At 44.1% G+C, this 25,194-nt stretch overlaps 1 protein-coding gene across 2 annotated transcripts in view; it reads left to right on the top strand.

Annotated features, from left to right (window-relative positions):
* The window catches only part of LOC119168432 (beta-alanine transporter-like), a 70,608-nt gene that overhangs the window by 32,665 nt on the left and 12,749 nt on the right, over window positions 1-25,194 (top strand). For both annotated transcript variants that reach the window (XM_037419837.2, XM_075866717.1), the window contains exons 3-7: window positions 12,576-12,989; window positions 14,690-14,793; window positions 19,409-19,563; window positions 21,158-21,326; window positions 22,757-22,883. In XM_037419837.2, coding sequence (XP_037275734.2) covers window positions 12,588-12,989; window positions 14,690-14,793; window positions 19,409-19,563; window positions 21,158-21,326; window positions 22,757-22,883 — 957 coding nt within the window. In that variant the 5' untranslated portion in view covers window positions 12,576-12,587. The remainder of the gene's footprint in view (window positions 1-12,575; window positions 12,990-14,689; window positions 14,794-19,408; window positions 19,564-21,157; window positions 21,327-22,756; window positions 22,884-25,194) is intronic.

The raw sequence follows: 25,194 nt of genomic DNA, 5'->3' as shown, positions 1-25,194 counted from the left end.
AGCCCCGAGGCGGTGGTCTAGTAGCTAAGGCATTCGGCTGCTGACCCGCAGGTTGCGGGATCAGATCCCGGCTGCGGCGGCTGCATTTCCGATGGAGGCGTAAATGCTGTCCCCTATGCTCCGACTTGCGTGCCCATTAAAGAACCTTAGGTGGTAGAAGTTTCCGTAGCCCTCCACTACAGCGTATCTCATAACCATGTGGTGGTTTTAGAACGTCCAATTCCACATATCAATCAATCAATCAATCAATCAATCAATCAAATCATGCAACAAGGAAAAGCCAAATGGCGGACGTCTTGAGGTTGCTATATTCATGCATGCTGTTCGACAAACCACGGGAAGTGCTCTGGCGTCGTTCCTTTGCGCCGCCTCAAGTGCGTTAGCAAACGTTCTGCTTCGCTGAAGCACCTTATAGATGAGTGCAGTTTCAGCGGTAAATGGTGCAACATATATAGCTCATTGTGAGGGTCAAGTAGATCCTCCGTGAGCGGTCACAACGTGGTTTATTTCGACGTTTCGGCCTAGAGTCTGGCTTTCATCAGGATTGAAGGTACAGTTTGTTGGTGCTCTGGTTTTATACAATCTCAAATCAGAAGGAAAGAGGAAAAAAAGACTGAAAAGAAGAAAGGAAAGAAACGAAAAAAAAGAAAAAAAAGAAAAGAAAGAAGAAAAAAAGAATATAAGTTGGACTCCCCCCGGGCGCCCCCCTTCCACTCTTCCTTCCACTTCTCCCTCTATCTCTCTCCCCTTTCTCCCTTTCACCTTTCTGATTTCTGTGGTCTGTGTATCCTTCCTTCCACTAATGCATTCTTCCCGACCAGACGGCGCCTCCTGGCTCTAGCGGTTTGGTGTGGGGTAAAAAGAGCTTTTTTAAGAAGTTTAAGCCTTTAACTACTCAGCGCCCTGTCAACATTTCGTCGTAGAAAGAGAGGTGCCGCGTATTGCGGCAGAGGCTGCTAAGCGGGCGCAATGCGAATTCCTTGCCCGCTTCTGGATTACGCGTGCAGTGGGGGCCTCCCGACTGTGCACAGGGTTGCTGTTGGGCATGTCATGCTTGGCACAATTGATTGGGTAGTGAAAAAAAAAAGACGACAGCTGTACTTAGGAAGAGTAGTTACACTTGAAATTGTTTTGAGTTGTCCAGTACCCTTCGCAGCTGCAGTGTCATGAACTCAGTTACTATTTTCATCATTGCCGTTATTTGTATACAATGAAGAGACATCAAGAGTAACCAACTTGGTTACTCTTGATGTCTCTTCATTGTATACAGATATTTCTCACGATGACGGTATAGCTGCATTACAAAACATGTACACAAATCATACACAATCTAACACCCCAGATTTCTCTGCCATCGCAACTTTGACGAGGATGGTCCTCGAATTAATTTCATTCGAGTTTAACCGAAAGTATTTTCGACAAATCAGCGGAACCACTATGGGCATCAAAATGGCACCCAGCTATGCCAACATATATATGGGAAAGCTAGAATCAGAATTCCTTGCGCAAAGTCCCTTGAAACCAATGTTATACAGAAGATACATAGACGACATCTTTTTTATTTGGACCTACAGCGAGGACGAACTTCTCAGCTTTATCGACACTTACAATGCTGTACATCCGAACATACACTTCACACAAACATACTCGCAAGTAACCGTGAATTTTCTTGATGTTACCATAACGATAGAAGAAGAGAAGCTCTCTACAACCCTATATCGCAAACCAACGGATCGACAACAATATCTCCATTACCAAAGCGCTTCACCCGCGCCACTGTAAAAACAGCATCCCATACAGCCAGGCTCACCGGTTTAAGCAAGTCTGTTCAAGAGACGCTGATTTTGACACGAGCTCACAGAGGCTAAAACTTATGCTCGAGAAACAAAAATACCCCCCACATGTAATTAATGACGCTGTTCAAAAAGCGAGAAAACTAAAGCGTGAAGACTTACATATGAAGCGACCACCACGAGAAGACCCACAACGAACAAACCTCTGCTTGACTTACAGCACAAACTTCCCCAATGTAAACAACATCCTTAAATGACATTACAACATTCTGGAACAAAGTGAACGTCTGAAACGCGCATTCCCATCCACTCCAGGCGTCGTTTACTGACGACCACGCAACCTCAAAGACACAGTTGTCCACTCTCAAATCAATATCTCACCCCCCAATAATTCATGCCGACCTTGTTTAAAGTCACGATGTCTTGTATGTAAGGCGATGCGAGAAACATACAAAGCAACCAGCACGCAATCCAAGTTTTCGATTAACATACGAGGAAACCTAACATGCGATTCCTCTAATGTGGTATACCTACTCGAATGCAACTTGTGTAGTATGCAGTACATCGGAAAAACAGAAACACCATTTAGGATTCGCTTCAATAATAACAGAGACCATGTGAAATCAGCCCCAAATCTACCCCTATCAAAACATCTTAATCTTCCCGACCATGCATTCGACAAACTATCAGTAACGCTCTTAGAGACGGGATTTAAATCAAACCGAGAACGTGAACAACGAGAGTCATACCTTATCCACCGATTTAACACCCCCGATAGAGGAATAAATGAGAATCCTGGTGCAGTTGCAGCAATTAAAGCATTAGAAAACAATAACGGCAATAATGAAAATAGTAACTGAGTTCATGGCACTGCAGCTGCGAAGGGTACTGGACAACTCAAAGCAATTTCAAGTGTAACTACTCTTCCTAAGTACAGCTGTCGTCTTTTTTTTACTACCCAATCAATTGTGCCAAGCATGACATGCCCAACAGCAACCCTGTGCACAGTCGCGAGGCCCCCACTGCACGCGTAAAACAGAAGCGGGCAAGGAATTTGCATTGCGCCCGCTTACCAGCCTCTGCCGCAATACGCGGCACCCCTCTTTCAACGACGAAATGTTGACAGGGCGCTGAGTAGTTAAAGGCCTAAACTTCTTAAAAAAGCTCTTTTTACCCCACACCGAACGGATGGATGTATGGATGGATGGATATGGCTGTACCCTTTAGATTGGGCGGTGGCTAGTGCCACCAAGCCGTAGTACTTAATGAACCAAAAACTAGATTTATTTTTTTCCCTTTAAATAGTGAAGTTGAGGATTCGTACTTTGCAGTGAAGGGTTTAATTTTCACTCATGCCTTGACTTTATCCACCAATCAGATAACCTCCTTCCAGTTAATTCTACCCGCTTAAAGTCTATTTTGCCCTCACTGTCCCTAAACCCCAGTGCTTTGAAAAACTCTGCGCCATCAACCTGAACTACAGGGTGAAGACCTTTACAGAACATTATCAGGTGTTCGGCAGTTTCTTCTTCCTCTCCACACGCACTGCATACCGTGTCTACCCCTTCGTATTTGGCCCGATATGTCTTTGTTCGCAACACTCCCGTCCTGGCCTCAAACTGTAGAGAACTACCCTGAGTATTATCATAGATCCTTTCCTTGGCTATTACCTGCTTAAAAGTTCAATAGATCTCTAGTGCGGACTTCTTAATCATGCCAATTCTCCACATATCGGTTTCAGCTTCCTTCACCTTCTTCTTAACCGATGATTCTTTTTGGTTCGGCCCCCTGCTGTTTTCCAAGTATTTACCAGTCAATTTTCTGGTTCGCTTCCGCCATTTTGCATCGACATTCTTCATGTACAAGTAGCTGAATACCTTCCTAGTCCAACGCTCCTCCCCCATTTCTCTCAATCGCTTCTCAAATTTTATCTTGCTGTTAGCTTTCCTGCCCTCAAATGATGTCCATCCTATATCACCTTGTACTCCCTGATTTGGTGTATTCCCGTGAGCTCCTAAGGCAAGCCTACCTATTCCACGTTGCTTAATTTCTAATCTTGCTTGAACATCTGATCTCGTGCAAAAGACCGCATGGCCGAACATCAGACCAGGAACCATGACCCCTTTCCATATTCCTCTCACAACATCATACCTATTGTAATTCCAGAGTGCCCTGTTTTTCATTACTGCTGCAATTCCTGTTACCTTGTTACCTTTAATCGACACGTATATTTTGTGTTCCCTTAGGTACTCAGCCCATTGCTTATCCATACGCCCAGATATTTGTATTTATCTGTTATCTCTAGCGTGACCTCCTGTATTCTAAGCTTACTACCTTCAACTGAATAGGAAATAGGTGAAAAAAATCTTATAACTTGAAATAAGTTAGTTATCAAACACGACTCCGAGATATGTGTAGGAAAGACCCACTGGTACCTTTTGGTAAAATTGTAGTACCACACTATATAGCATGTGACTTCCCTAGAAAATGGGATACCACCCATAGAAACGCATGGGACCCCACTGTTAAGTAATAAACCCTCTGGGAAGCCACGCATTTTGTAGTGCGACGCTGTAACTTTGCCAGACTGTTCAAATAAATCTCTGCTTTAAAGAACCGGGAATCCTTTTTGATACATACCTGTACCTTTTTTTTCGTCAGATATGACTTTTTCGCCTATTTGCCATTCAGTCACGACAGGCCACCGCTTTCGCTGACGAGAGGTGGCGCTACGTGCAAATATTGCCGTCCTGTTCCCCCCCCCCCCCCCTTCCTTTCTAAATAATAAAGTTCATCCCTCCTGTTTTAGTCACTGTAATGTCGCCAGAAGCTGGTCATGTATGAACTAACTTACTTTCTGCCTTACCCCACCTTCGTGAAATCCTGCAGATAATGAACCCAAGGAAGGTACAGGTGACGTTATTGTACCATTTTATTGGTGTTGCAGAAATTGTGCCGCAGTTGTGAAGAAAATAAACGAAACGGAAAGACAACTTTGGCGGGTGACAAGTAACTGATACATAGCTCACGACTACAATTTCGTGGAAACATAAACCACGCCAACTCGCCCTAATGTGTACGCTAGCTCTTACACAAATGTGTACAAACAAACGTGCTCTGTACGCTGTCTAAGCACTAAGGCACGTATATAGGACATCCTTGGTTGTTCATTATGTGTGTATGGCTTGTACATCGGTACCTTGTTTGTACATCGGTACCTTGTTTGTACATGGTTTGCACATCGGTACCGTGTTTACCTGTACATGAATTCGAGCTTTCTTGTCGTCTATGACCAAACTGTCCTCAAATTGAGGCATAAGCGCAGATCCATGACGTCAAAACTACGTGAAGCGTTAGCGCATACTGGTAGTCTTTTTTTTTATTTTTGCCCGACTGAATTCCTCAAAAGGAATAGTCACAGCCAGTAGACATAAACCATGGCGCCAAGAAGTGCTCGCGTGTATACGCTTGGTATATGTGCTGGGCTGACTATGGGTGAGTGGTGACAATCGACCAAATAAAAAATTAGTTGCGTCAAATGTCGTCGAAAGACGATAGTCTTCTGCTGGCCAAGCGACCATTTGTGTTTTGCCTTACCACAGACAGCGCATCCTCTAGGGTGATTCGGACGCATCTGGCTGGCATTGGTAAAATAATGGAGGCACTGCATGAGATACAAACGCCATCTAGCAGTGCCGTCGGGAAACATGAGCTTGTGCAAAACATACGGCCACTGCCCTGTGGCAGTGCCAGATCGCTGGCAGAGCGCTTTATCGTGCGAAACGTAACATTTTCAGCGCAGCGTAAGAAAAGCCAGGGCCCTTAAAATTACCTATCTACGTAATATCTTGTCCAGCAACGCAACGCCTAATACTTACGTATAGATATCGCGTCTCGGATATGAATAATTTTTGCTTTTTGGTCGTCTATGTTCACAAGTATGAACGCATTTGCCAGTTCAAGATAACTATAGGCTCTCAAGAAGTCATTAAATAATATAGCGGGGTGGCTAAATCGTGTGACAGACAGACAGATCAAAATTTCCAAGTTGAAGTATCCCCAGAAACACTATTGTGTTTAAAACAAACTGATGAGACTATAGCGCAGACAAGTGCTATACAACGAGCATTCGTCACGTCTTCCATTTAGCCCAACCAGCGCATCCGTAATCAAGCACGTGAACTTTGATAGGCTTCAACGATTGTAGCGAGGGCACAACCCACATTCAGCATGGTGATTAGCGCGTCAAAAAAAAAAAAAATATGTATCGTACCGTATTTGTATCGTCAGCGTATGTATCGTCAGCGTATGTGGTCGCTAGCTACGCAAACGTACGATACAGCTGTTGCACGATACGACATTTACGACAGACGCGACTGCAGTCTGAACGGGGCTTTAACCTACGTTGCTCTTTACTAGCTCAAGCGTATGCAGAACTTACAAAAAATGTATGGAGGAGGTATGAAGCTTGATGTACAAATTCAGTGGACGTTACATAACCTGCGTGAATTGTAACGCGTGCACGGCTGCACCCGTTTGGAACACTCCTCAGAATCGTATACTTCCGTGGCCGTTTCAATCAGGCAGCTGCATTAAATCTTATATGGTGCATTGAATTGCTGTTCTGTGCTCGCCTGAATGAAAAATTTGTCTCGTTCACGACGCGAGCCATACACTAGACGTCAGCTCTCAATGGCACTTACTCTCTTTCTTTCTTTCTTTCTTTCTTTCTTTCTTTCTTTCTTTCTTTCTTTCTTTCTTTCTTTCTTTCTTTCTTTCTTTCTTTCTTTCTTTCTTTCTTTCTTTCTTTCTTCCTTTCTTTCTTTCTTTCTTTCTTTCTTTTCTTTCTTTCTTTTCTTTCCTTCTTTCTTTCTTTCATTCTTTCTTTCTTTCTTGTTCAAAAGCCGGCTGTTTCTTCTTCTACCGTGGCGTTTTCTTCTGTAATTTTCGCATAAAACGTCACTCATCACAAACTTTTTTCCATTTCATAGAAAATTTCAAACTGAGCCCGCTAAATCAGTGGCGTATTGATGATGGCGTCACACATGTTTATTCAGCTGTGAGAATAAGCTCCCGAGATTTTGCCAAATCACGGGATGAGAATAAAGGGCTTCAAAATAACATGGCCAAAACTTTTGCCCACAGAGCAGAGACACAGCAGAATACGCACGATACTTTTGCAGAAACGAAAATTGATGTTGCTTTGAATCACCTTTTAAGCACACAAACATTAAAATAACCAACTTTAAGAAGCACAATACATACATGTGTTTCCCTAAAGCCATGGCTGCGCCAAATCACCAGGTCTTATGAAGGAGTTTTTTTTTTTTTTTACAAGAACGCCACCGTAGTATTGCTCTGACAATCGGTCGGCGGTGTTCATGGGTCAAGATCTACATTATAATTCAACCGTGGCAACCGTTCTCGTGCCGCCAGCCAGGGTTTATTTATGCCATTTTCGGTGTGTTATAATGAAATGTAGTTGATGAACTCTATGGCTGCTAGTTACAATCAGTCTTGCAGAGGTTCAAATGACATTGTCATAATCTATCGGAAACCCAAAATGCAAATGTAGTTTGTACAATGAACAGGCCTGCAACTGGCATGATCTCTATGTTACCCTGGCTTTGTAATTAACGACTCTAATATCATGCAAATTTAACGCTCTCAATAAGCCGACTAAGGCATGCGCAGCGCTGCTCGAGCATAATGTTTGAGAGGACTTTGTAGCAATATTGGCAGAAAGCATAACTAATATGGCTTTCATGCACACAATATCAAGAGTATATATATACCACCATGCCTGCCTATATATATATATATATATATATATATATATATATATATATATATATATATATATATATATATATAGGCCAATATCAAGAGTATATATATACCACCATGCCTGCCTATATATATATATATATATATATATATATATATATATATATATATATATATATATAGCGCACGAGAGAGAGAAATGAAAAAAGACAACGCATTTCATGGCACTCATATGATATAAGAAATAAAATCAAACTCTTTTGAACAATTTTATTCGTTATAAGAGAGTCCGATTTCATCTTGTAAATCAAGGAACTGTCACCGACCACCTTTCGTTTCTAGTGGGGACAGATTTTTGCTTTTTCTAAACTACTTAACACGAATTCGATGTTTCATTGGATAGAAGCTCTTTACGGCCTCGTTGAAGTGCGCCTGTGGGCGTGGGCGACACGTGTTTGCGAGGGCGTGTTATCGGAAAAAAAAAAACAGCGAAAACGACTTGCCTACCAGCTTCGCGCCGCACTGAATCTGAATTCTTTCACGTACCGCGAAACCAAATCCTCATTAGCGCGACACTGCCTCTTACTTGAAATAGTACCCCTTGCACGCCGGTTTCCTGATTGGAGCTCTTTCCGAGAATTACAGAGCCGTTAAGCAGAGCTCCTCAAGTACGCGGTTGCACGCGCTCTGTGCGTTCGAAAGTTTTACATATTGTTTCAAAGTAGAGCGCTGATTTCGAACAAGGGGACGCCACGTTCAGTTCAATAGTTAATATTGGCATGTGTGCTTAAAGTCGACAGTATCCAGGGTTTCAGTGAGGTCCACCAAGCTCCAATACATTAACCGCAGTGAGTTCGACATTTTCTTATTTATACCACTGCTGGGTTAGTATGATGCCGGACGAGTCTGGTTTGAAGCAATCGAATACTATTTGCTGCCATTTTAGCACACATCAAGAAGTTGAGTGCAGTGGGCGTGTGATACAAATCTTGATTGCCCACAGCCATACAGTGGAATTGTTACAGAACTCATTAAAGAACTGCAGTAGTAAGAAAAGCTGAAGCAGTTGAAACGAACGCATTGTGGAACTTAGCGCGAATGGCACACAGAGACACAGGCCTGTGTCCCCTGTGTGCCTGTGTCGTCTATGAGACTTGACATGCCTGTGTCTCTGTCTGTTATTTATGGCGCTTCACATCAACGAATCCATTCACGAATTAAAACAGAACCTTATCACGCGTTACAATGCCTCAAACAACCAACTCGCTCCTGTAGCACAGCTATGAAAGCGCTCGTCCACGTGCGTCACATGACTGCGCTTTTAGGCAAGTGTGAATCGGACAAGAGCCAGTCTCGTTGTATCCTTTTATTGAATAAAGGTGCAAAAAGAGAGCAGAGTAGGTCAGGGAACAAATCTGGGTTAAGGATATCCTACAGTTGAAATCAAGAAGAAGAAATGGATAAGGACTGGGCACGTAGTGCGTAGGCAGGATAAACGCTGATCATTAGGGGTAACTTACCGTGTCCCAGAGAAGGCAAACACACGAGGGGGAGACACAAAGTCTGATGGGCCGATGATATAAAAAAACTTCGCAGGTATAACGTGGCAGCCCAAAGCACAAGAGCGGGTCGATTGGCGTACCTTGGGAGAGGCCTATGCCCTGCTGATGATGATGATGAGCGAGCATTCGTGCACATCAGAACTAACGATTCTAAGTATTACCAAAGGCAGATACCATCACACGGAGTGATCATCGCTATCGGCCTATATCTTATTTCCATGACAGGATGAAAGACGTGTCAGTCTATCATGGTGAAACTGTGGCTATTGTTCTGAGGTGCTGACCCGGAGGTTGCGGTTCGATCCTGGTTGCGGCGGCTGCATTTCGGTGCAGGTGTAATGGTAGACGTCGTGCGCCGTAGATGTCACTGCAGGCTGAATTCCACGAAATGGCTAAAAACGTTTTCGGAACCCTCCACTGTGGCATCTCTCACAATCATATTGTGGTTTCTGATTATGAAACCTCAGATGTTATTGAGAAAGCCTATGCCAATTATTTACAGCTATTCACATTGCTCTAAGCTACCCGATTGGTTTTTACATTTCATCATTTGTTAATTTGGTATTCCGCCACACACTCGCCTATTCTCAACAGCCCTTCACGTTTCTCGATGTTGGTCATGACGCTCTAAATAAATGCCCATCGGCAATCTGCCTTCACAATGACGTGATTGCCGCAGGTTAATCGTTTACTTTATCATAAAGGAGGATAACGGCTGCACGTGTTTGTAATCTCGTTTCATTTGTTTTTATCCCATCTGTTAGCTTCGCACCGATAATTTTTTGTCCCATCACGCGCTCTGTGGTCCTTTACTTACTCCTAACTTTATTATACTGTGGCTTTTTACCGCACATGCTATAGCGCTGTTATAAAAGCGCCCGGCGGCTGACAATCTTCACTTGGCCAAATAAAGAAGTTTGCTTGTCCCTACAAAGGCAGGGCACATATCTTCGAGATGGGAGGTTGACCACTTCCGAGACGTGTTCCGAAATTGCGCATTCGGAAATCGAGGGCTGTGTAATTGTAATAAAAGGATGGATGCATGGATGAAAAACTTTATTGCGGTCCTAAAAGATTCCATCCCCATTTTATAGAAGTAGGATTCGAAACATTTTTTAGTGTAGGAAAATCACTTCGACCACCATTTATTTCTTTGTTTCCTAATGTCAGTGCACCGTCAATTGCGGTTTCAGAGATGGCTATCAAGTTTTATTACGAAACAATAACCATTACACGCATACTCCTTCGATACAGGCGTCATGTAAACCTAACGGCAAACTTGGTTTTAGCCTTCGCTTTTATGGCAGTCTAATAAACCATGCATTTGTATTCCCCACTCGGCAAGCTATATGCAAGCGTTACAACTCGCTAAACTGAAGTATGATACTGACATCATCGCACCGCAAAAAAGGTTGATTGAAAATTGATATGTGGGGTTTAACGTCTCAAAACCACTATATAATTATGAGAGACGCCGTAGTGGAGTGCTCCGGAAATTTAGACCACCTGGGGTTCTTTAACGTGCACCCAAATACCGCAAAATAAGGACTTTGTTTCATAGTATTCACGTCTGTGCGATAACGTAAGTTCTATCGTTTTACGTCAGACCTATCAAGATCAGCGGACCTCCCTTCACTGCGGTGTGCCAGAACGAAAGAGAGGAGGCAGCCTTATGGACTTCGCAGCGAGAAGAAAAGAGTGAAGGCGTGCTTCGACACTATTGCCGCTTGTATGCGGACCTGAAATGCGACAATTCAAGTCTCCGTGCCCCAATTACGACTTACGACGCCGAGTGCTCCCCGAATAGGTGGAAGTGGAGCCTCGCACTGCGGCTGTATGTCTAGGGCTGACGGGACGACTGCACTCGGATCAGCGACAGTTGCCCAGACCCGCGCTGTGGGGCGAGAGAAGAGCCGGGCTTGCGGCTGCCGTTAGGCATCGTGGGTGGTCATCGAGTGGCCAGAAGACAGACTCGCCACATCCCGCATGCTGGAGGCATGTTTCCCGCGAAGCGCCATCGTCGCCGGAAGAATACGCGTGTGTTTACGTGCGCACGTGTGTTATGAATTTAAAAAATAAATTATAAATTAAAACGTGTTTGTTTCTGATGAAATAACCTAGAGAGTATCGGCCACTTGATCTCCAATAAAACTTGCCTTGAATGCGAGGCTTACCGCACCACTGTTACGCTGGTTATGTTTCGCTGGCGTTGACCTTGTCTATACCGATGAAGAGGCAACGCAGTGCAAGACGGCAAAAGATTCAAGCAAGTTACGAAATTACGGAATCGGCAGACATAACACGAAATCAACTAGCGCGGGACAGTGTAACTTCGAGATGCTTGGAGAAGTGGTCTCCATACCGAAGTGAACATATAATAACTACCTGATGACGGTAATCAAAACGACCGAATGATTTTTTTGTGTGTCTGGGCGCTGATGAGTGTATTCATGTGAAGGGGTACAATTGAGGATGTAAGAAAGCGTAACGATGTACAGGCTTTTGTAACGTAATTCCACCTTCGCTGCACCCGTGAAAATACATACTCAGTGTCTTCTTTAAATGTGGCGCTTTATACCGGACAAATAGAGTTAGCCGTATGGCAAGACTAGAGGTTAAAAAATTGCAACTTTCTTTTTAACAGCAATATTAGGGAGTGTAAACTTATGCACTCAATATGATGGGAAATCCTAAGGTCAGTATGTTCACCTGGAGCACCATGTTAATTATGCTGAAAATGCAGATGCATATCGTCATACCAATATATTGTGCCATATTCTTTTGAGATGGCAAATATAAGATGTGGTTTTCGTTTACGTTACCGGATTCAGAGTACAGCGAAGAGCAGTCTTCATGCTGTGTATTAAGCCGTGCCTCACAATGTAAATTCAGAAATGTGTGCCGACATAGCGAGAAGACCAGATTGTGAAGACAGAAATAAACGCTTCCCCACTTTCTTATCTCATGGCTTCCAAAACAGTAAGATAACCCTGGTGTTTTGCTTAAAGAACCAATATGTGAGACAAAAGTTACCGTCATCATTTTGCGCCAATATAAACACATCTACATGTAGTACGTGGATTCTGGCAAAAGCTTATGAAAGAGACTCATTCGTTATCAGTCCTGGCATTGATTCTACAGGCTATTTTTTCAATGTTTTAGAAGAGAATGTACAAAAATTGTAACCACTTTTTGATCTATCCAGCTTGAGTGATTCACATTTGCATTCATTGAACGCAGCAGCGTAAAAGTGTTGTGCCTACGCTGCAACAATATACTTCTTCAAATATTATACCTCGTTTCCCCTGCAGTGATTTTCTTGCTCCTTTCACACTGGCGCTGAGCCGCGTTCTGGTATGGGCGCCAGCAAACAACACCAACGTTTTCCTATGAACACTAACTCTCACGACACGCGGTGCTGTTTTTCGTGCAGGTGCCAGTGACCATGGAGTTCGAGGAGGCGTTGAAACTCGTCGGGGAATTCGGCCCGTTTCAATGGCTTTTCATCGCCTACCTGGGGTTCTTCATGGTCCCGATGCACTCCATAACAATGGCGGTGCACGTATTCACGCTACTCGAGCCGCCACATTGGTGCCGACAGCCAGAACTCGAGAAGACCTTCAACTTGACACCCGAGCAGGCGCGAGAGTTGGGTGTGCCCCACGACTCGGACGGCAAATGGAGCAGCTGTACCGTGTACGAAGTGAACATCACGGCACTGGGCTCCTGGACACCGGGACGGTACCTCAACGAGAGCTTTCCTTCCCGGAGTGACCTGCCCGTGGTGCCCTGCCGGTTCGGGTGGCATTACGATTACTCACTCGTATACCCTACCATCGTATCCCAGGCACGCTAGCAATCTTGCTTCAAACAGAGTAACAGCATTTACTTGACCTGTAGCGATTTGCACCAGTACAAACCAAAGACGATGGTAGTACACCAAATTTCGCTCGTGCGTGTACAGGGCACACGAGTGTATTTCATTTAACACATAAGGCTGAACGATTTCTAAATTATTTGCTAAAAAAGTGGCACAGATGGCATTCCGATAACATTTCAGGGGCATCAATTTCAATAGAAATTAACAATTTTATACGTCAGTCAGCAACCACCCAGTAAAAAAAAGCGTTGAATATTCCCAACCGAAATGAAAGCTGGACAGATTTAGTTGGAAAAGTTTTACAAGGACAAAATGATGTACCACGACCCTGATGCCTGTTTTAGGTAATTAATTTTCTGCTGAACTTGACTATACAGCGCGTTCGCCTGCTCATAAGAAGGTTTTTGAGAAACGGCGGACCAAAAATCATGAGAACGCATAAGCAAAATAAGTTTTGCTGCTGTAACTCATGCCAGCTGACCATTTCAAAATTTCATTAAATTGGCTTTAAACAAAGGGTATTTCTTTCTAGGCACGTCTATCACCCCGACGCAAGCCAGTATTCGCATTTACTGAAGCAAGGAGTGTGACTGGGCTATAGTTGTTACTTCATAGCTGTGCGATGAGCTCGGAAGTCTAAAACACAGGGGAGGTCAAAACAGACGCATCACAATTACGTTGTTGTCAGATACAGTCTGTGTTAAGGCACTACATTGGCTGCCGGTGCTTCTGCAGCTTAAAATTTGCATAGTTTGTTTATTAAACGAGGCGACAACTCTCTGTGGCAATGAAGGGGAACTACAGCGGCCGAGCTACTGAACATGTGCTCCTCCGCGATGTAGTCCGACTAGACTCGCTTTCCGAATGACGGCTGTGTCCGGATAATATCATGGCATTGACATTAAGCTTGCCACGTATGCTTACACAGCCATCTGTGAGTGAAATTTGACACAAGCTCTTTTAACTAGTCATTGGAATAGCTGAAGGGCGATGTGCGCTCACCGAAAGGTGAAGGCGCCCTTTCGACTACGAGGTGCACTAGGACGTGTGACGTTTCGAGACTTGTTAAAAGCGAAATTATATTTCACAAAGTAGAACAAATATTAATATATACTTGATTTGTTCAGCGTTTCTTTATAAATGGCACCGCGTAGAAAACAAAATAATGTTTTTTTTTTGCGTGGAAAACATAGATGCATTTGTGAGGCTATACTATTCGGTAGTGGCACAGGCCCACTTTAGTTCCGTAGCCTTCCCTTCATTGCCACAGAAAGTTGACTCCGAGCATAGTTGTGACATTGTGACAAACTTGTGGTATCTCAGAGATCAGTGAGCAATGAAGTTTTTCGAAAAATGAAAAAAGAAACATGTGATAGTTTTGGAAAATGAATGTTGCAGATAGCATGCAAGTACGCGCGTATTGTTATCAATAAGATATCAGGCACAATAATGAAGAGTTATCATCCAAGATTTTATGACATCGTCGCCAGTGGTGTGAGGGCTTCCATCGTGATGTTCGTTTAGTGACTACTTTGTTTTCGTGTGATAGAGCTCACTGTTGAACGTATGCGTTCTGAAGCTGCATCCGTATGGCTAACACACGGTGAGTTTGTATTCGTTCTATTCATTGATATTAAAAATTCAAGCTTTCTTTTTCACTTTTCCAGCTGGACTGGGTGTGTGGTGAAAATTGGAAAGAATACATCTCCCATACCGTCTTCTTCGGCGCCATGTCTTTCGGAGTAGTTTTGTTTGGCGCACTAAGTGACATGTAAGTGTACAGCATATTGGCTTTGAGCTTACAGAACCGTGTTTCCATGAATGCATGTTTGAATGAAACTAGAGAGGCAAGAGGCAGGGTAATTGAGTGGCGCCTTACCACCAACACTTCCTTATGCATTCTACGCACTTGTTTTTGGCCTAAGTATATCATCACATCATCGTTTATATGATAATGTCACAAGCATTGTTTCTGTAGTTCTAAGACAATCTCAGTATTATGTGGTTATACCAGTAGTGTTGCAGACAGACGCAATACGTGTTGTGAGTATCAACTGAGGAAAATGCGAACAGCTTGCAACAGAATCACACATGTCTAGTGCCTATTGGCTCAAGTTGTAATGACGGACTGGTTTAGAGAGTTTGCTCTAAGTGAATACACGCTGGCTGAGTATGCTAACCTGGTTACAGAAGTGCGATGCTGGGCCGAAAGAGAAAAGTTCGAGATCATCCTCGATTACGAATCTAATACCGGCAATAAAGGGACATCTGAAACGTTTTGACGATTTTATTCAAACACATTGGGCCGGTACAGAGAGTCCCAAGGGTCATGTAGAGACCGACTTGAGCTCGCTGCGTAAATTGTGCAATTTATTAAAACGCTTTAAGTCGGCAAACTGCTGCAGATTGCTGCAGACCGCTGGGACTCGGCCAAACGCGTTTTCAACTGCCCAATAACAGAAGGAAATAATCTGGGCACTTGACGTCATCGTGGCTGCTGATCTGATTGGCTGTCATGGGCTGTAGAATGCGAAGAAGATCGGCTGGTAGGGTGGTGGCACCTGTCGGAGCAGATCTTCGCCACTGTTGCCAGACGGCGTGCGTGCTGCCGGGCGCATTGTGTGATGGCCTCCGAGACTGCGCATAACCTGTCGGCGAGTGACCTCGGATACTTACACTGGTAAACGTTCAAATAGTCGAACGCGCTCATGAGAGCTCTGCGAACGCTGATGATACCAGCATGCCTCGCGAGTTGAGAAGGTCACACGGACGTGAGGAGGAGAGTATAATATGCTTGTCGGTAGCGACTTCGTACACGGCGTGTCACTGAATTTGTGGTGCGAATGGTTTGATGATGCTCTAGCCTAAACTGTGACAAAACCTCGAATAACCGTTTTAGGGTCTTTTTAAGGCAACGTTCACTGGTTTGTGGCTGTGATTCGACAAACACACACTGCAGCTTTAATCGAGAGTATTTGGTTGCCTCGCAGTCTCTGCTAATGTCCAGAAGCCACTTTAGCCATAGAAGCATAAAAATTCCCATTACGACGCCTTTTGTTATGTTGGTTTCATTTTGCCAGCAAAAACGGCAAATGATAAGTCTTCAAAATGACGCGGTGCAAGGTCACGTGCTGTGCGTTCTTTTATAGTTTTCAACACCCGCAGTACTGGCAACATAAATAGGCTGCCGCATACCGTCATAGCAATTGGCGCTATGTCAACGCTTTAGCGTTGAAGAGGCTGTTTAGCCGAAATTCTAGTGCCGGTGGCGTCGGCATTGTCCTCGTCGGTTGTAAGAAAAAGGCAGCGTTGACCATGAGCGAAAGTTCGAGGTAGACACTCATTAAGATAGCAGCTCGAAAGCGTTTGCACTTTGGTTTTCCTTGCGGCACAGCTTAGGTCCCCACTTAGAACCGAAGGCAGGCTTGATTGATATGTGGGGTTTAACGTCCCAAAACCACCATATGATTATGAGAGACACCGTAGTGGAGGGCTCCGGGAATTTCGACCACCTGGGGTTCTTTAACGTGCGCCCAAATCTGAGCACACGGGCCTACAACGTTTCCGCCTCCATCGGAAACGCAGCCGCCGCAGCCAGGATTTGATCCCGCGACCTACGGGTCAGCAGCCGAGTACCTTAGCCACTAGACCACCGCGGCAGGGCAACCGAAGGCAGGCTAGCGATTGGGATGGTGATAGTGTGTGTGTGTGTGCATGCGTAAGTATAAATAAATAAATAAATAAATAAATAAATAAACACACACACACACACACACACACACACACACACACATATATATATATATATATATATATATATATATATATAGACTATATGCAACGCTACGGCCACTCAACCACCATGCCTGCCTATATATATATATATATATATATATATATATATATATATATATCTGTGTGTGTGTGTGTGCTATCGGTTTCTTGCGGGTATTGTTGCATGATTAGGTCGCGCTCGGAATGCTTTGTATCTCCCCTTTCCGGGATGAACTGCAGCATTTACTAGACTTGCCTTTCAGGCATAATATTTTATATATATATATATATATATATATATATATATATATATATATATATATATATATATATATATATATATATATATATATATATATATATATATATATATATATATATATATATATATATATAGACTATATGCAACGCTACGGCCACTCAACCACCATGCCTGCCTATATATATATATATATATATATATATCTGTGTGTGTGTGTGTGCTATCGGTTTCTTGCGGGTATTGTTGCATGATTAGGTCGCGCTCGGAATGCTTTGTATCTCCCCTTTCCGGGATGAACTGCAGCATTTACTATTCGATGAGATGCGCGTGCTCTGTAATAGAATGATTGGTCATGTAAGGACGGAATCTTTTTTTTAAATTGCGACAAAGACTTGCCTTTCAGGCATAATATTTTTTCTGAGTATGTTTGTTAAATGTGCGCCGTTAGGCCGGTGTTGTGTATGAAGTGAAGTAGTGTCTCGTGGAATCTGTTTTCATGTATGCAGCGGTTGTAACTGGCTGTGTCGCTGTAGCGAAGGCCGGCTTGAAGGAGGTGACGCGAGCGTTCTGGCTGCAACCCTTTATATGTCCATATAAGGTGGTATGCATCTGCTTGCATCGCTGGAGAGGGACGATACGAACACCTATCACCAACTCGTAAATGCGACCAGTTCCATGATAATAATGTTACGGGGTCATGTATAAACGCACTTACAGAGGAACAATCTTAGGCGAGAATCACAATGGCTGATTGGCACACTCGCGCGCTTGTCAGCTGATTCTGTCCTTCCTCTTCCTTTACTTCGTAACAATATAAGGGCCGGTGTATGGGCCACCCCTACCTGAAGCCCCATAAGCACTACTTACTCCGCCCTGGTAAGGTGATGGGGGAGAGAGCAGACACACGGTGAGCGCGCCTGCATCCTGCCGGAGAACACTTTTGCGGATGCGGAGTAAGTTTAGGGGCTGAGGTGGAAGGGGAACGGCTGGAAGGTCCATGTCTGATGGGCAGTGCGCCTGCTGGTCAGCAGCAATGTTGTGTGGGTTCGCAGCATTGCCTTGAATCCAATTTACTTTTACTCAAGTAGCTATATTAGGTTCAGCTTATGAATCGCCTCGCAGATCTCCATCACCTTGTGTTTTTTTCTTGTGCTCCTTAATAGCTCCTAAGGCAATCATTGTATACGTTAATCTGCTTAATTGTAGGCAGCTTAGAGAGAAGGTGCACGTTAAAGAACCCCAGGTGGTCAAAATTTCCAGAGCCCTCCACTACGGCGTCTCTCATAATCAAATAGTAGTTTTGGGACGTTAAACCCCACAAATCATCATCAAATCATCATCACAGGTGGCATCGTGGATTGCATCATCGAGCCACTTCAGCTGCTTTCTTTCTGAAAAAAGGCATGCGAAACCGAAGCCGTAATGATACCTAACTTAGTCATACTACACGCTAGGTCTTGTGCCATGATGTAGCATAAGGTTAGAAAGTGAGGCAGCTGCGGCGGACATTAGCATCCACTGCCACGAGCTCTGCCCATCGGGACAAGTGTGATTCCGTCTGTAGAGGTTGTGTGTGGTCGGTCGCATGCTCCAATCCCAAATGTTGCTTTCAAATGAGGGAAAACATTCTTTTCACTACACTCTGGAAATGAACTGGCCCCCGGAACTTGCTAATGCATTCAGTGTTTAAAAGATGATATGCTTCTAAAGCACGCGACGCTGCTCAATATTGGTGGAGGCTATGCTTTGTTTCAGGTGTCTGACTTATGCGATCGCCTCAGACTTTTGTTGTGCCACGCGCTTCAATGAATTCACTGCATTTTCTTTCCTTGTCTTTTTTTCTCTGGTCTTTCTATCCTCCTTACCCATTACACCAATGTAGGCTTGCCAACAGGTATATTTCCCGGTTAACCTTTCTGGCGCCTGCTTTTCTCTTACCATCCTTCGGGTTGAATGGCCGACTAAATAACACATAACGTGTGTAATAGCCTTTCGCTGCGAAGTTGGCTGCAAAGGTGCAGGATAATTAAAACAGACTGCCTCAGTCATGCTCATCGTCTTCATACTTTGAACAAGTAGGTGGTCTGCCTAGCTGGACCGTTGCTAATGCGGTCCAGGGTAGTCGTTGCGGATAAAATTTGTCTATTGATACAAACCAAAGCTGTCGGGCAACAGAGCAACGTGCTGCGTTAGACGGTCAGCCATTCCCCAAAATGAAAACCCTGAGCAGGGGCTTCTGACATATTGCAAATAAATAAACACACAACGCTGAGTGGCATGTTTTGTGTCTTCCTTTTCCTGTGACACATCGCATGTGTACTTTATTCTGACCCAAGTGCTTCTCTGGCAGATTCGGCCGCGTTCCCGTCACCGTGGTGGTGTACATGCTGTCCGGCGTGGGAGCAGTGGTCACCTTCTTCACCGAAAACTTCTACGTGTTCCTGGGAACGCGAGTACTTGTCGGCGGCGTTCTACTTGCCATATATACGAACCCATTCGTACTAGGTGAGCACCGCTAAAAGCGAATGTGTCGCATGCTTCCTGAGGTGCCGACGCTGTGCGGCCGGTACCGTGCAATGCGTTATTACAACATTCATCCGATTGATGTAATCTCGGTATGCCGGAAGGAAGGCTGGACAGGGCCCTTATTCGATTCCGAGTCCTTCGAATCTTTCAAGCTTGCAGCCCCTCTGGAAGCGCCTAAAACAGAACCACCGGTAAATGCAACATTCTCTACTTGATAATGCACTCTATTTTATGGAGGCTGAGAGAAATAATATGGCTCATTTTCGCAATTACATCAACATGGTACCCAAATCCATCGCAGTGATGGGGCCGTCTGATTATATATATATATATATATATATATATATATATATATATATATATAAGGGAAAGAAGTGTATACCTAAGGGCTCGTTTTTCCGTGTTTTAACACAATATTAATGAGATATAACAGACAGCAATGCCAAGGAATGTATAGGGGAAGTTAATAGAAGAAATTGAACGTCAATAAGAAGAAAGAAAAGTGGGTGAAAAAATAACCAGCCGTGAGTAGGAATCGAACCTACGACCTTCAAATAACGCGTTCGATGCTCTAACCACTGAGCTATCACAGCGGCCTTCCCCACACCACTTTTTGGGGTTTATATGTGAATTTAGAAGTAGAGCATCGAACGCGTTACTCGAAGGTCGTAGGTTCGATTCCTGCTCACGGCTGGTTAATTTTTTCACCCACTTTGCTTTCTTCTTATTGACATTCCATTTCTTCTAATAACTTCCCCTATACATTCCTTGGCATTACTGTCTGTTAGATCTCATTAATATTGTGTCAAAACACGGAAAAACGAGCCCTTAGGTATACACCTCTTTCCCTTATTCATTAACGAGGGTCTCGTACTGGCAGACTTGATGTCATTAGGTTGTATACGAGGGACTATTGGTCAGCTGCTCACTCGTAATAAGTTCACGTGCTACGTGACGCCACACATGCGCATAAAAGGGTGTTTCACACTCGCCGCTTGGCTTATATATGGCGCTGACCGACACTCCTACCTCTAAATTCACATATAAACCCAAAAAAGTGGTGTGGGGGAAGGCCGCTGTGATAGCTCAGTGGCTAGAACATCGAACGCGTTATTTGAAGGTTGTAGGCTCGATTCCTGCTCACGGTTGGTTACTTTTTGTCCAACTTTTCTTTCTTCTTATTCACATTCCATTGGTTCTAATAACTTCCCCTGTACATTCCTTGGCATTACTGTCTGTTAGATCTCATTATTTATTATTGTGTCAAAACACAGAAAAACGAGTTTTTTCTATATATATATATATATATATATATATATATATATATATATATATATATATATATATATATGTGTGTGTGTGTGTGTGTGTGTGTGTGTGTGTGTGTGTGTGTGTGTGTGTGTGTGTATGTGGGGTCAACTCAATAGGGATTGTCATTCTCATCATATCGCTTCACTGTGCGGCGATAACACAAATCTGTTATTGATGCCGTGGTGATCGCAGGCATCGATGCAGGATAGTTCTTGCACATTTCACGTTTCGAATTTCATGCTGGCTTCTCTTTCTTCCCTAGCTCTTGAATACATGCCTCCGAAGAAACGAATGCTTATGGGGGGTGTATTTGGATTGGTCTACCCTCTTCTGGGTGCCGCCTTACCATGGGTGGCATACGCAATTGGCCACTGGCGTCTTCTGAACGCTCTCATCGTAGTGCCTGCCCTATTGGGGACCATTGTTTCTATGTGAGTAGTGACACTGTGCCTTTCATTGCGCACGTGGTAGCATTAGGAGAGAGTGAGATGCAGTGCAATTGTGACGTAGTATGCTGTGTAAAAGTGAGCTTGCGAAACTATGAGTGCATTATCTCTCACGCAAATGCTGCAGGGCGTTTTTTCTAACAAAATATAGATTTTTTAACAAAAATTTTATCATAGCAAGGCTCCCGTCATTTTTGCATGCGCACAAAATCTAAGTTTAGGTGAAAATACTTTGCCCCTTATGAAAGCACACTGTTCCGACCAAGTACAGAGTTCGTTAATTAGCTCTTTCAGTGACTTCAGGGCGCTTGTTTATATTTGGAAGTTGTAGAGCGTGACAATTCATGGTATATAGACTGTCCAGAAATCACCAGTCTTGGCATGATTCGAAATATTTACCAATGAATTCCGAGAGTGACAATAAAAGTAATCACACCTCTGCGTTACGTCAGACCGAAACTATCCGTAATGGGAAAGTGGCGAGATTCGAACGAAGGTGCTTCACGACCGTATCTTTTCATGAAAATTGGCTAGCTATTTCACTTGCGCCAAAAGGTGATTGTTGGATATGTGGGGTTTAACGTATCAAAATCGCCATATGATTATGAGAGACGCCGTACTGGAGGGCCCCGGAAATTTCGACGACCCGGGGCTCTTGAGCGTGCACCCAAGTCCGGACACACCGGCCTACAGCAGTTGCGCCTCCACCAAAATCTCAGCCGCCACAGCTGGGATTCGACCCCGCGACCCGTGGGTCAGCAGCCGACTAACGTAGCCACTAGCCTACCGCGGCGGCGCAGACATGCGCCAATAAATTGCTTTACAATTGCATGTGGTGTTTCGTGCTCGTGTGTATGCTCAAAGCTCTATGCAACTCTGATGACCCGCAGGTCGTGAGATCGAATCCCGGCTGCGGCGGCTGAGATTTCCGATGAAGGTGGAAATGTTGTAGGTCCGTGTGCTCAGATTTGGGTGCACGTTAAAGAACCCCAGTTGGTCTAAATTTCCGGAGCCCTCCACTACGGCGTCTCTCATAATAATATGGTGGTTTTGGGACGTTAAACGCCACATATCAATAACTTATCTCTGTGCAACAAAACCCCAACATCAACCTTTTCTTTTTCCGCGCAGTGCAAAACTTAGGGCAGCCATGGTGGCGCTTCTCGCTGACATAAAAAATGGTCCCCCTTTTTCCCCCTCTATAGAATTCCTTAACCCTTTTTAAAAGAAACAAAATTAGATTTCAATATGCCTTCTGTGCTTCTTGCATAACTTTTAGAAGGAAGTTGTCGTCACTACGGTTGCACCGCGTCGATCAAACGTTTCTCTTTTCCGGTTGGTCTACGTTTAGGTTGCACGACCACGTGCAATGGTCTCCACACTATATCCTTTATCATATTTTTCTTGTTTTAAAGGTTTGTCCCGGAATCAATACGGTGGCTCCTTTACAAAGGCAAGACCGACAAAGCGAAGAAAATTATGCGCACTATAGGCAAAATAAATGGAAAAGACGTCGAGAGCAAAGCGCTTGACTCCCTTCAGGTGGGTGTGCGTACTAAAGAAAATCTTAATTCGCGTGTTGAACATGTCCGCACATGAGCTCGGCCAAATTTCGAAGCCAAAGTTACGCTTTCAAGCCGAGGTTACGTTACGATGTATGAGTCGCCCTTTCTGTTTAATTCAGCGCCATAAACTACTCTGCCATTTACAATCACGCTACTCTTAAACCAATCGGTGGATGTAAGATTGAGAGAATGTTCGCTGTTGCATAACGCAAGTAACTCATGTGCGGTATCTAAAATTTGAATGTTGAAGCACTATTAGGCTGAAGCGCTACAACGCACCTACGTCTATTATTCGCTTGGTGGAGCTGATGTCTTCTACTGACTTCATGTGACCTCTGCAAACTTCCTTTTATCATCTCTAATCTGCTTCTGTTTTAATACAGAGTTTCTAATATGTCATTGCAACGCCGCACTGTTTGATAAAGCAGGTGTCCTGTTCGGATGTTTTCACAAATTGTAGCTATGATTACACATCAGCCATTTTCTGCGTATAGAAACGACTAGGTTATTTATCAAGAAAGCGTGACTGTCATATTAGGGAGGGATAAAGCTACCTATATGTCACGTGGTCGTGAGGGAGGCCAAGGAAGCAGTCGACGTCTTGAAGGTGAAACTGTTCCTTTCGTTCTAAGTTGTAGCCATTAAACGGGGATGCATATTACAGTGATACACACTGACAATGATAGCGGTGAACAGATGGTCAGCCGACAACACAATTGATGAGCGGTCAATCGGCATTTATAGACGTGCCGTCGAATATTCCAGCGTTATAGAGCGGCTGCGTGATTTCTAGAAGAAACTCTAATGTTCACATTGTGTGCGTAATCACATCGGAAGTTTTTAAGATTATCTTGATGGTTCTTGGTCATTCGGCACGGTTTGCGCTAGACAGCGCTTACACATCGGAAGTTTTTAAGATTATCCTTATGGTTCTTGGGCATTCGGCGCGGTTTGCGCTAGACAACGCTTACAGTCTACCGGGGTGATAACAAAACTCCAGGAAGTAATGTGGCAATATTATTAGTATAGCCGGTCTCAGAGACCGTTGCTTGGAAGAGTGAGATCAGACACTACTGGCTACATGATTTGGCGACGAAAGATAATTGGCTTCCAAAGCTTGCGCTAAGCCGCACAGCGAAATTGAATGAAACTGAGTGATTATGAGGTCTAGTCTGACTGCTTCTGAAATCAATTCTAGGCTTTCGCTATAGGAGACGCTGGTCGTTTTTATAGGCCACTTCAGGGCCGTTTCCAGGCTTTAGGTATAGGTATTGGAAGGTTGTTTCTTTGTTGATTTTCAGCACAGGGAAGTTCTAGTCGAACAGCGGCAGTCACAGACACGACATGGGTGCTCAGACGCTAGGGACTGCATTGCACTAAAATAAAACGTTTGTATATACCTACAGGCACCTCTCATAGATGTACGGGCACGTCCTCATTGGCGTCTTGATTGCAGCGTTCGGTTTACAAGCATCCTCTGAACTTTATTCCCGTCTTGACGCGTGCCACTCTGTCTTCTTTTTTTTTTCGGGCTGAAGGCAACACAACTAGTGGATGTGCGTCGTCTGTCGTTGTTGCTAGACGACTTGCGTGATTAGAGAGAGTCTCAATGCTGCCAACGCCAGAATCCTGAAATGCGCATCTCTGAAGCAGAGCCGTTTTCTTCATGTTATTGCAAAGTATAGATTAGCGCTATGCAACGCTACTGCTATTCAAAATATGAATCAAACAAGGTCCTTTTTACGTTTGAGAAGAGTGTGAACAGGGTCAGATATTTAAACTGAACACATCAAGAACACATTCAAGGCTATGTAGCGACATAATTTTCTGAGTGCAGGATTCGTGATTGAGAAAGCTAGCAGCGTTCGCACGCATATATGCTAGAAGGCATAAGCACATCGAATTGACATCTACATCGCAGCCGATTGCGCTTCTTGTAAATCGCATAGCGTCGAGGTCGGCGCTTTCCGCTGAGACACGATTACAACTCTCTTTTGTGCGAACCAACTTTCATTAGCTCCGATGAAAGCAGCTTGCTTCAGCAGAGTCTAGCAAGAGCCTCCAGAAATGATAATGTTCGTAAGTTAGCGTACTGGCGACTATGGCGGCGCTATTGGGACTGGAGATTGCAAGGAATGGCCCTATTGCGATATTTTTGTCAATAGTGTCCATACTAACTCCTTGACGCCCGTGACCTTACCCGTATGATCAAAGACTTATTTTTTGCTTAAGTACGGGGCACATATCTCTCTGCAGACTATGCCCCAGGCGTGCCTTCATGGTCCTTT

The sequence above is a fragment of the Rhipicephalus microplus genome, chromosome 6 (assembly GCF_043290135.1).
Source record: "Rhipicephalus microplus isolate Deutch F79 chromosome 6, USDA_Rmic, whole genome shotgun sequence".
NCBI classification, from domain to species: Eukaryota; Metazoa; Arthropoda; class Arachnida; order Ixodida; family Ixodidae; genus Rhipicephalus; species Rhipicephalus microplus.
The sequence above is the reverse complement of the archived record's forward strand: the minus strand, read 5'-3'. Positions and strand labels throughout refer to the sequence as shown.